At 44.8% G+C, this 12,357-nt stretch overlaps 1 protein-coding gene across 3 annotated transcripts in view; it reads left to right on the top strand.

Annotated features, from left to right (window-relative positions):
• The window catches only part of PUF60 (poly(U) binding splicing factor 60), a 35,749-nt gene that overhangs the window by 3,065 nt on the left and 20,327 nt on the right, over positions 1–12,357 (top strand). The window contains exon 1 of one of the 3 annotated variants that reach the window (XM_006128726.5): positions 6,509–7,884. The exons of 1 other annotated variant lie outside the window; for it this stretch is intronic. In XM_006128726.5, the coding sequence (XP_006128788.1) occupies positions 7,825–7,884 (60 nt within the window). In that variant the 5' untranslated portion in view covers positions 6,509–7,824. Of the gene's footprint in view, positions 1–6,508; positions 7,885–12,357 lie in introns of those variants that run through there. One more of the 3 variants, XM_006128725.5, reaches the window with a different exon arrangement.

The following is a 12,357-nucleotide window of genomic DNA, read 5'->3' as shown; positions in this document are numbered from 1 at the left end:
CCACCTGCTGCAGGTAAGGACTGCTCCTGCATCTCCTTACCCCCTTTAATTGTTTAACATGCTCCCTGCAGCATGTCAAAGCTGACCCCAGGCTCTATGCGGCTCTGCCCGGCATCAGGCTCCACACACCATTTCAAAGTGGCAATGCCACTGCTGCTTTGAAGGGGCCAGCTGGGGACCCTGGGCTGCATGTGGCATTTCAAAGCCGCAGCGCTGTGTGGAGCCCAGGGTCTGGCTCCGCGCAGCATTATGACTTTGAAGAACACCCCTTCTCTTATCCCCTCCCTCCCCGCTGCTTCTTTCTGATAGAGCAGTGATCTCCAAACTTTTTAAGCACGAGATCCCTTTTTTGAATTGAAGTGCAATCCAGGATCTACTTGACACCCAAATATCCTTGCCCCACCTCCTTTGTGCCCCTTCTCTGAGGCCCTGCCTACTCCAGTCTCTTCCTCCTCCATCCTTCCTCCTTTTTGTCAGGCAGAGGGTTAGGGTGGAGGCTCTGGTCTTGGGTTAAGGATTTGAAGTGTGAGAGGTTCTCTGAGCTGAAACTGGGACTGGAGTTTGGGGTGCAGGAGGGGGTTCAGGGTACAGGCTCTGTAAGGGAGTATCAGTCTGGGGGCGGCCCTCAGGGCTAGGGCAGGGGCCTGGGATGCAAGCGGGGATTTATGACTGGGCAGTGGTTCAGGATACAGGCTTCAGCGGGACACTGCTTACCACAGGTGGTTCCTGGGTGGTGGTGCAGTGGAGCTAAGACAGGCTCGCCCCTGCCCTGGCCCTGCACCACTCTCAAAAGCAGTCAGCAAACTCCCTCCATCCCAAACCCTGTTGTGCCCCCCTTCATTCTGTGGAGACAGAATACAGGTTGGGAGGGGGGCACCCTGATATCAGGGCACCCTCCTCTCCCTTCCCTGCTCTGCAGAATAAGTGGCAGGGGGTGGGACAGCTGAAAACCAAACCAGTCAAGATCTACCAGTGGATCTCGATCTACTGGTTGGTGACCACTGGGGCAGCAAGGTTGTGGGGGCGAGGGGGGAGTGAATAGTTCACATCCCAATGGTCCCAGAGTCGCCGTGAGCAGCGGCTGCGAGTTGCTTTCTGCTGCAGTGGCCAAACCCAGCCCAACTCCCAGAGCTGCCGCTCCTGGGTCCTACTGAGCAACCCCCCGCACTGCAGCCCCTGCCCCGAGAGCCCTCCCACCCCTAGGCTCTGTTAGCGTTCTCAGCATCAATGTAGCATAATGCAGAGAAGCCAAGGCAGCGCTGGGTGCAGAGAAAAGATACAATCCTGGAGAGAGGGAAAGGGGGGTTTCTGGGCAGAATGGGCCTTGCTCCGGAATCCTACTGAGCCAGTCATCAAGGCATGGACGTGGCCTGGCAGTGTGCTATCGCCCCTCACCAGTCTGCAGACCAGTGGTTGAAAATTAAGGATGTTAAATATTGAGCAATTTAGTAGTCGATGGAATTTGCATTGACTACCTGACTAATCCATAGGCACTTCTGCATTCCTCCTTTGAAATGTACAAGAGTCCCTGCTGTACATTTCAAAAGAGGAATGCGGAACTCCGTGCAGTCCGGGGCCAGCAGGAAGTTCTGCTGACTTCGGGCAGCACGCGGCATGCCAGCTGTGAAATGTAGAAGAGTCCCCAGCAGGGGCTTATATGCATTTCAAAGTGGAAGTGCCCTCATGGAGCCTGGGGTCAGTGGGGGACTCTTTGAAATGCTCTATGGAGTCTGAGGTCCCGGGATCAGCTGGGGACTGACTCTGGGCTCTACGTGCTGCGTTGGAACCTGGGATCAGTTGTGCCCCTTTGAAATGCTTCCTCGGAGCTGACCCTGGGCTCCATGCAGCACTTCAACTTTGAAGTGTAGCAACAGCAGAGGCACCCTATTGATTAATTGAATAGTCATGCCATAAACAGAAACTGGCACAAAAGAAAAGCCAGTCTCCACAGGACAATAGAGCATCTTCAGCATTTGTGCTTCTCTGGGACAGTGCAGGGTGAAGAGCAAGAGAACTTGGCATAAAGCATTCTCATTTGAAGGGACATGGCTGAGGAATGAACTTCCAGAGCCAATTAGGTGAATCCAAGAGTCTAGTTGTCTAACAAACTCTGCAAAACTTGAAAAATATGTTTCCACTATAGCAAGAATGGGTGGGTAACATCAGTCTTCAGCAGTCAAATTAACCAACCAAAACAATCTCCAACTTGTTCAGTGTAATGGTTCTTGGAGTACCCAGGACTATGAATCACCTTATTTACCCCTGCCTTCAGTGGGAGAGTGTCTTGCTTATGCTTGCTGGGTTCAGTTCCCTGAAATCACCAGCCTGTGAACAACTAAAGCACTTTCCTCTAGGCTATGCCAGCCCTTATGGGGCCTTACAGTTTACCATAAGATACACCCCAGTCCCTGAGTGTCTTTGAAGTGCTCACCAGTGATAGCCAGCCCTTGACTATGGATACTCACAGAACTACCAGATCCTTTGCTCCCAAAGGAGTGGAACACACCACTGTGTAAGATTCAGCTTGGGAACATTGTCTTTTCTCTTGACCAGGACCAACTGCTGTGCCCTGTGTATTTTTTTTTCTTGTGTTTTTTTTCCTGCAGTGCCTCTCTTCCATGTATATTGGCCAAACTGGACAGTCTCTATGACAAAGGATTAATGGACTAAATTGTTAGCTTGTAATTGAATAGTCATGTAACCATATAAAATTTTAGTTGTTGTACAACTGTTTGATAATCCTTGGGGGCAGGGCTATCTGGTCCCACTGGTAGGGAGCACACTGCATTGCAGCCTCTCAGTGCTGGGTGGCAAATGGGAGCTGGGCCGTGAGGAGAGCCAATTTAAAAACCAGTTCCCCCGCACAGATTGGCTTGCCTTCTGCACCGCTGCCTCTTATATAGAGGTAGCAGCATGGGTCGGCAGCAGTCCCTGTCCACGAGACTGGGGGGGGTTCGAGCTCCCCATAGATAGAGGCTGATCCAGCATCAGCAAACAAAGGCTGCTCCGCAGCAGTAGCCCCTGTACTTGGGGGTCTTGTACTTATTAATCTCATTTGGTGACCCCTAGTTCTTGTTTTATGGGAGCAAGTAAATAGCTTTTCCTTATTTACTTTCTCCACACTGGTCATGGTTTTATAGACATCTATCATATCCCACCTTAGTCTCTTCTTTTCTAACCTCAAAAGTCCCAGTTTTATTAATCTCTCAGTGTTGGCCTTTCCAAACCCCTAATTATTTTTGTTTCCCTTTTCTGAACTTTTTCCAATGCCAAGATATCTTTTTTTAGATTAGGTGACCACATCTGCACACACTATTCAAGAGTTGGGTGTACTGTGGATTTATATAGAGGCAATAAGATATTCCGTCTTATTCTCTATCCCCTTTTTAATTATTTCTAACATTTGCTTTTTTGACTGCTGCTGCACATTGAGTGGATATTTTCAGAGAACTATCCTTAATGATTTCAAAATCTTTTCTTACATGGTAATAACTAATTAGTCTACATAGTAAATTATGGGTAATTGGGATTATATTTTCCAATATTCATCACTTTGTATTTATCAACATTAAGATTCATCTGCCATTTTGAGACAGTTCCTCATATTTATCACCTAAAGAATGGCTCAGGTTTGGGAATCTCCCTAACATCCTCAGCCTGAAGACTGATGCAGATAATTCATTTAGTTTCTTCACAATGACCTTATCGTCCTTGAGTGCTTCTTTAGCATCTCAATCATCCAGTGTCTCCACTGGTTGTTCAGCAGGCTTCCTGCTTCTGATGTAATTAAAATTGTTGCTATTAATTTTTAAATTTTTGGCTAGCTGTTTTTCAGATTCCTTTTTGGCCTTCCTAATTATATTTTTGCAGTTTGTTTGACAGAGTTTTATGCTCCCTTCTATTTTCTTCACTAGGTTTTAACTTCCACTTATTTAAATGATGCCTTTTTATCTCTGTGCTTCTTTTACTTGATTGTTAAGCCATGGTGCTCTTTTTTGGTTCTCTTACTGTGTTTTTAATTTCGGAGTATACATTTAAGATGAGCCTGTATTATGGTGTATGTGAAAAGCTTCCATGTAGCTTCAAGGGATTTTGCTTTTGGCACTGTACCTTTTAATATCTGTTTAATCTCATTTTTGTGTAATTCCCCTTTTTGAACTTAAATGCCACAGTGTTGGGCTGCTGTGGTATTTTTCCCACTTCAGGGATTTTAAATTTTATTACATTATGGTCACTATTTCTAAGCGGTCCATTTCTTAGACCAGATCCTCTCCTCCACTTAGGACTACATCAAAAATTGCCTCTCCTCTTGTGGGTTCCAGAACCAGCTGCTTCAAGAAGCAGTCATTTAGGGTGTCAGAAATTTTACCTCTGCATCCCATCCTGAGGTGACATGTACCCAGTTAATATGGGGATTGAGTTTTTTTAATTTTTATAGCTTCTGTAATCTCTGTTAGCATTTTGCAGTCAATATCACCATTCTAGTCAGGTGGTTGTCAGTATATCACTACTGCTATATTCATATTTTGTCCATTTGAAAGTTATATTTGTGACTGGTGTACTATCGACTTTCATTTGAAACCTCACATAACGTTCTTTGGTAAAACAGAGTATGCACAGCATCCTGTTTCTGTAACTTCACAGCACTCCCTCATTAGTTGGCATTAGAGGTTTTTGGGTCACCGTCAGCACATAATCCATTTCATACGTGCCTTTTCCTTGCAGATCCAGGTGATCTATTAATTCTTGTTCCTCCAGGCAGGAGTGTGTCAAGTGCACAGAGTCAAGGGTTGGTTGGGCGAGCAGGGCAGTCATAAAAAGGCATCTCAAAAATAAGCAGGAGGTGTTTAAGGGGGAGAGGTGGCACTTTCTGGTCTCTGAGACTCTTGGGCAGAGGAGTTTACAATTGTGACCAGAGCAGTCATTGTCATAAGAAATAAGGGATTGTAGGAAGAGCTGCTGGAGTACTATTGGGGTCAACAGAAATCACAAAATGCTTATATTTGCAGTACATCAACCTCAGTCGCTTGATTATGGTTCCATGCCTTACAGTGAAAAAGGAAGTCCATCTCCCTGCGATAGGGTGCTTATGTCAGTTAGAGAAATTTGAGCATAGACATAGGTCAATGTAACATGATTTATATTGACCTAACTTTTAGTGTGGACCAGGTCTCAGTGTGTAGAATAGACCAACCACAAAAATTAGACTGGTGTTCGACATCACCTGGACATGGCGGTTGCAGTTACAAAATGAAGTTCACAGTTTGACACCGAGCCACCACCAGTCTGTCATGCTTGTCGACACAGGGCAGGAGTATAGTTTAGATCTGATAAGTTGTTGGTTCTTACTAGCAGTAATCTCTTTTGGGAAGGATCGTTAAGAACTGCTTTTCCACTCAAACATGTTGGTTAAATTTAGGGAAGCACAAAAGCTTGATTAGAACTCTAGGATTAACACACTGACTCTTAAAATATATTTCTAATGACTTCACCTGGTTAGACACGGTCTTATATTTTCCTCCAACAGTGCCTTGAGCAATGCTTCTCCATCTATAAAGTTGGTGCCTATCATCATAGCATCCAAGTATTTTCAGATAACTGACTTTATAACTGTTGTCTTTGTGGGGAAGGATAGTAGCAGCTATATAATGTAGGTAATTTCTATGAGGATATACTGTCTAGTTAAAAGGAGGTTTGTGTGCAGTACACCCATTGAGAGTATAATGAATTGTCAGAATTTTTGTATAAGGTTTCTATTTCCAGGGGGCCTTTAAATTCTGAATCAAAATTCTGTGCTGAAACCAGGAACACAGATTCTGTACTGTGGGAAAGTAGTAGGTTTTATTTCATTGTATTTTAAAAAAATATGTAAATGGGAATTTTCTTTAAGTGAACAGTGGCTGACAACCTGTTAATGATTTTTGCCTGAATTCACTTGTCAAATTTCCTGAAGGATACTGAGCTGTGTGGGCAAAGCAGGAAAGACATTGCCAGACTTTGAGGGATGTGTTCTTGCAGCTGATGTTTCTCTGCTAAAATTATTACTATTTTTTTATGAACCATATAAAGTAGGGAAGTGAAAGGTTAACCTATAAGTATTACCCTTAACGTGATGCTTATCGGTTTTGATTAATGGGTGAGGACTGGAGCAGCTCCTTGCCTGTCGGGGGCAGTGGCCTGCTCCTGTTGTCCAGAGCAGCCACTGTTCGTGGCCGGCCTGGGCACGCGGACAGAGCCAGGCTGAAGCAGCCCCTTCCTGTGGCGAGGGTGGGAGGAGTTCCAGCCCAGCTGCAGAATGTAGTGGGGGGCTCCCCGCCCACCCCCCTTAATTGGTTAACCTGTTTAACTAGTTAAACATTGTTTACCAATTAAATGGGATTTTACATCCCTAATATAAAGTATAATTAAGTCACCCCATCACCTTCTCTTTAGTTTAACAGTCTGTCGCTGTGGGCATCCAAAACACTAGTTACATGTGGCTGTTTGACCCATTGAGTGTGGCTAGTTGGCCTGTTGAGTGTGACTAGTTTGCCATAGCAGTAGTGGCTGCTACTGCTTCAGAACTGGCTGGATGTCACAAGTCTATCGCTATGAGCAGGGCTTGCCAAGCGGTGGCGAGCCCCGCTCGCCAGCCATGCAGTTCTGCGCATGCGCCGGCTCTGTGCCGGCTCTTCCGGGCATCGCTCTGCGCCGGCTCTTCCGGGTTGTAATCTACTTGCCACAGGCGAGTAGATTACATTATTTGTCAAGCCCTGCCTATGAGGAATGTTTTCTAACCCTTTAATCTTTTTTTTTAATGACTCCCCTCAATCCTCTCCAATTTTTCCAGCAGCAGTTACATCAGTGCCACTTAATCTCTCTATGCTTGCTAAAGACTCCCATTTATGCATCCAGAGATTGCACAGTCCTTCTTGCCATGGCATCACACTCAGATTCAGCATGACCCCCACATTTTATGTTCCTCCATTGTTGGAGCTGGACCGGGAGGAAGAAGTAGAAGTAAAAATCTAATGTATTAAAGGGCATAACAATTATATAAGCATTTGCAGGTTCCTATTTTAGTCTTTCATCTACCACGAGTGTTGAACAGGAAATAAATCTGTATCCCAAGCTCATGATAACAGAAAAGTTCCAGTGCTTGAGTTTGGTTAACTTTGGGTTTTAATTCCCTATAAGCAAGATAAGTGGTTTCAGACAGGTGGGTTGAGGTTCCCTCTGTGGGGTATTATATAAAATGTGTGATGTCTCTTGAAGAAATCCTGTACCTTGAGGTTTCTGTTTGTTAAATTGTGGATTGTTAGGTGTTGGCAGCAGGGAATAAGACTCTTGAGGAAAACATTGGGGTACCAAACGCTATTCAGAAGGCTTAGAATGAAAAGGATAACTAAATAAGGCCAAGGAAGATCAGGAGTAACGTACCTCCAGGGAGGGTTGCTCGTATGTGGAATGGACTCTAAGACCCTGACAGAAATTGCAGCCAGCGAGTTATTCAGAAAGAGCTATCCAGGTCCTTAAAAACAAAATGAAAATGACGACACCTGCCCACAAGACATTCTGTTCATTCCACACCGGGCAGTTCTCCTTCATCATGTTGGATAGTGAGTCCCAAGCCTAGTGGCAGGAGAGAGAGTATGCCATTCAGTCCTCATCCCTCCATTTTGCTATAGCCAGTCAAAATATGTGTGTACGGGAGAGTGCTTATTTGTGTTCAGCTTCATTTTGCTCATTTCCCCAACTCTTATTTTTGTGGGCTTTTCACTCACGTCTCTCAAAATGAACTAGATTTTGTATTTTTTCTTTTTTTTCTCCCTAATTTTCCAACACATGTGCCTGAGCTCCTGGAGTTCAAACCACCGTAAAAGGCTGACCATCTTGTGGAAGCAGGTATCCAGTTTGTTTATTACTTTTACAAACACGTTTATCTTCCCTTCCCCCCCCCTTCCTGTTTTCTTCCTCCTCTTTCCATTTCTCTCCTTCTCCCCCGACCTTTTCAGATGTTAACAAGGTCAAATTCCATGTTAGTAGTAGATGTAGGAACATAAGAACGGCCGTACTGGGTCAGACCCAAGGTCCATCTAGCCTAGTATCCTGTCTACCGACAGTGACCAGCACCAGGTGCCCCAGAGAGGGTGGACCGAAGACAATGATCAAGCGATTTGTCTCCTGCCATCCCTCACCAGCCTCTGACAAACAGAGGCCAAGGACACCATTTTATCCCCTGGCTAATAGCCTTTTATGGACCTAACCTCCATGAATTTATCCAGCTCCAATTTAAACTCTATTATAGTCCTAGCCAGCTGTTAGTTATTTGATTATCTTATCACTAACAGGGTTGATTAAAATTGATGATTTAAAAAATATTTTAAAAACAATTTTTTAAAACATTTCTCATTTAAAAAGTTGCTATTAAATCTCATCACAAACATGCTACACATAGACTTAGTTTCATAAAAATGAATTAATGGCTCTCGTCTGTCCAGCTAGAATTCCAGCTCTTGCTCCTTGAAAGTTCTGGGCTTTCAATTTCTTTTTCTCAGAAGACTAAGAAGTAACATGTGCAAAGACAGACAAAAGCAGAGTAGGAGTTTTTTGTTCTGTGCTTATGTGATGGTGGAAGCATGGCAGAGAAGTTAGTTAAGACATTATCTTAAACACAGACAATACTTAGGAAAGGATATTGGCAGCATATTGGAAAGAAAAAGGGAAGACATTGCTCAGTATTGGGGATCAAAGAATCCTAGAGCACTAGAACTGGAAGGGACCTCCAGAGGTCAAGTCCAGTCCCCTGTCCTCTCAGCAGGACCAAGCATCATCTAGATTGGGGTCAGCAACTTCTGGCATGCAAGAGAACCAAATGTGGCTCTTTTTGGGAGCTGCTGGGAGTTCCTTAAGGTGCATGCCTAATCCTGCCCATCTCCTAACCCAGCAGCGCTCACCTTCCGGCTGCTTCTGGCACAGGCTACGTGATGGGCATCTGCCGAAGCTGGGCTGCAGCATAGCTGCTCTGGGGGCCCAGGCCCAGGGTATGCCCTTGTCTTTAGCCCCCCCACCCCTGCTCTGACTCCTGCATTTGTATGCAGCTTTGTTGACCACTTGTTCTGAATGTTAATGTAGTTTGGCTCTTAGGTCAGAACCTTTTCAAACCAAAGTTTCCTGCATGTGGCAGGTAAGCTGCTAGCACTGGGCTTGGTGGGAGAGGGGAGGGCCGGGGCTGCGTGGTGGCTACTCACTGTTCGGGGCAGGGCTGGGTGGTAGGCAGCTGCCTTGTGTGCTGGGCCTGTGGCTACAGTGCTGTTTTTATTACTGCAGCCTCAACCTCAGGTGCAGCTGCACCATGGCCCCGGTTCCAGCCCTGGCACCTGGGGCAGCCTCTCGCCATGTGGCCCCATCCCGAGAGCAACTGCTCCTGGGCCAAGGGTACTATTTTTAGTGCCTCATCTCTGGCTCCAGCCCTGGCACGAAGGGCAGCTGCCCGCCTTGTGGCCCCTCCCCAGGAGCAGCTACGCAGCCACCCAGCCCGGATCCTGCTTAGTCGGTTAACTCAGGGGTCTCCAAACTTTTCAGTCCGAGGGCCGCATTAACTATCAAACAGCAGTTCGGGGGCCGACTACACACTTGAGGTCCAAATAAAAAACAATCAAAACATGGATGTTGTTTTTAATTATTTATTTAATATTATTTTATTCAGTTATTATTTAATAACACATTGATACACTACACATGAACACCTGTATTAGTGTGAATGGTGAAATTGTTTCCTGGATGCCAAAATAGCAGACATTTCTGGCTTTAGATTTGTTACGCGAAGGAAATTATCACTAAATAAAATAGAGTGCAACATGTTTCGAAATCAGACGCTAATTGACACCAACACCTTCTCATCGCAACAGTCAAACTGCAACTGGCAAACTGTGATCAAAATAATCAAGTCTTGAACCAGCAGCAAACCATTTAAAAACTCCGCCACTAGATGGCGTTATATCATCTCATTGACTGAACGGAAGTAGAAAAAGTAAGCAGCGAATAAGGTTTTGCAATGTAATGATCGGTTGGAAAACATAACGCACTACTGCGTGCCTCTATTTTAATTCGGTAAAAACATAACGTCCACGTAAGCGGCGGCTGATCTTGGCAGGATACACGTAAATTTCCGTAATTTTTTTTCCGTAGACAAAAAGGTCTCCACGGGCCGGATGAGAGGGCCTCGCGGGCCGCATCCGGCCCGCGGGCCATAGTTTGGAGACCCCTGGGTTAACTGTTTAAATGTTAGGTCAACTTAATGTTTAACTGGTTAACCAGGATAGAATAATAGAACACTAGAACTGGAAGGGAACCCAAAAGGTCATTGAGTCCGGTCCTCTGCCTTCACGGCAGGACCCAGCACCATCTAGACCATCCTTGATAGATGTCTGTCCAACCTGCTCTTAAATATTTCCAGTGATGGAGATTCCACAACCTCCCTAAGCAACTTATTCCAGTGTTTACCCACCCTGACAGACAGGAAGTTTTTCCTAATGTCCCACCTAAACCTCTCTTGCTGTAATTTAAGCCCATTGCTTCTTGTCCTATCCTCAGAGGCCAAGGGGAACAATTTTCCCTCCCTCCTCCTTGTGACACCCTTTTAGATACTTGAAAACGGCTATCATGTCCCCGCTCAGTCTTCTCTTCCAAACCAAACAAGCCCAATTCTTTCAGTCTTCCCTCATAGCTCATGTTCTCTAGACCTTTCATCATTTTTGTTACTCTTCTCTGGACCTTCTCCAGTTTCTCCACGTCTTTCTTGAAATGTGGTGCCCAGAACTGGACACAATACTCCAATTGAGGCTTATTGAGCGCAGAGTAGAGCGGACGAATGACTTCTCGTGTCTTCTCGCAACACTCCTGTTAATGCATCCCAGAATCATGTTTGCTTTTTTGGCAACAGTGTCACACTGTTGATTCATATTTAACTTGTGGTCCACTATGACCACTAGATCCCTTTCTGTAATGGATCTCTAAGTCCCTGTTTTGTTTCAGACCAATTCCACAAGCCAGATACAGAGAAGGGTTGGAACTTAACTTCATTCACAAGTTTAATTCTTATGCAAATAGTATGAACCGTAGAATATCTGGATGGCTTGCACATTCTCTTCCACATCTTAATGCTTTTTTGTGATGTTATGCCCCGGGATGGCATACCAACACCTATTTTATCTGTATAACTTAAATGAATTGATTCCCTTCGGGCGTACTGGCAGCTCTTTTCCTGGGGTGGCTGGACTCCTGATGGAAGCCCGCTTGGGACATGCACTCTTAAAGGGGCCGCGACCGCATTTTGGCCCCCAGTGTGGTGGTTCCCCCCCCCCCCCAACTGCCCCTCCGTACCAGCAACTTTTTTCTTATATTAAAAAAAAAAAAAGTACTATAACCAAACAAACAATAAAGGTGCTAATGGTTCTTGATGTCTGTGTAGAATCTAGTGTTGGTCATCTTCCTTTCCAAGTGCAAACTAATGGTTCTTGTTGACCCCTTGTAACTATTTAGTCTTTAAAGTGCTACTAGACAATTTGTTGTTTAAGTTTTTCCTGTTACAGAACAACTTGGCTATCCCTCTGAAGCTTATCTACTCACTGTCTTTTTTTTTTTCTTCCTCCCCTCCATTTTTTTCCCTTCTCTCCCCTTCCTGTATTTATTCTTGAATCTGGACTTCTAATACACCTGTCATCTTCAGAAGTGGGTTGTGTCCATGAAAGCTAATGATACCATCTACATGTTTTGTTGGTCTTTATGGTGCTACTAGACCAGTGTTTCCCAATTTTATTTGGCCACGGAACCCTTTTTACTGTGACAGAATTTCAAGGAACCCCTGGGTTCTGAGCAAAAAAACAAAACCAAAAACCCACCATGATTTGTAGAGCCTCCCGCCCCCCTCACCCGCAAAAACCCCACAATGTCCCTCTCTTTAAGAGGGGGCGAGGGAGTGCTGGGTTCTCGCGGAACCCTTACTTTCGCTTCGCGGAATCCTGGGTTTCCACGGAGCACGAATTGGGAAACACTGTACTAGACTATTTGTTTTTTCAGCTTTTCCTTTCTAGGCAGTCACTTTCCATTTATATTGCTATTCAGCATACCCACAACTTTCTATATCCCTCTCTCTCACACAATTTTATCATAAAAAAACTCATGGCTTCTGGGCAAGAGAGACTCTATCTAGGAATATTTTGAAGAAATTTTTTCCCTGAGTTTAAAAAAAAAAAAAAAAAAAAAAAGGAAAATGTGTCAAGTATAAGCAGTGCAAGAATAAACATGATAAGGAGAACTGCTTATTGTGGGGAAATGATATGGATGAAGCTGTCAATATGGCTAAGTGGATCAACT

This window comes from Pelodiscus sinensis, chromosome 2, assembly GCF_052426305.1.
Source record: "Pelodiscus sinensis isolate ZL-2025 chromosome 2, ASM5242630v1, whole genome shotgun sequence".
NCBI classification, from domain to species: Eukaryota; Metazoa; Chordata; order Testudines; family Trionychidae; genus Pelodiscus; species Pelodiscus sinensis.
This window is presented reverse-complemented; position numbering and strand designations above follow the sequence as displayed.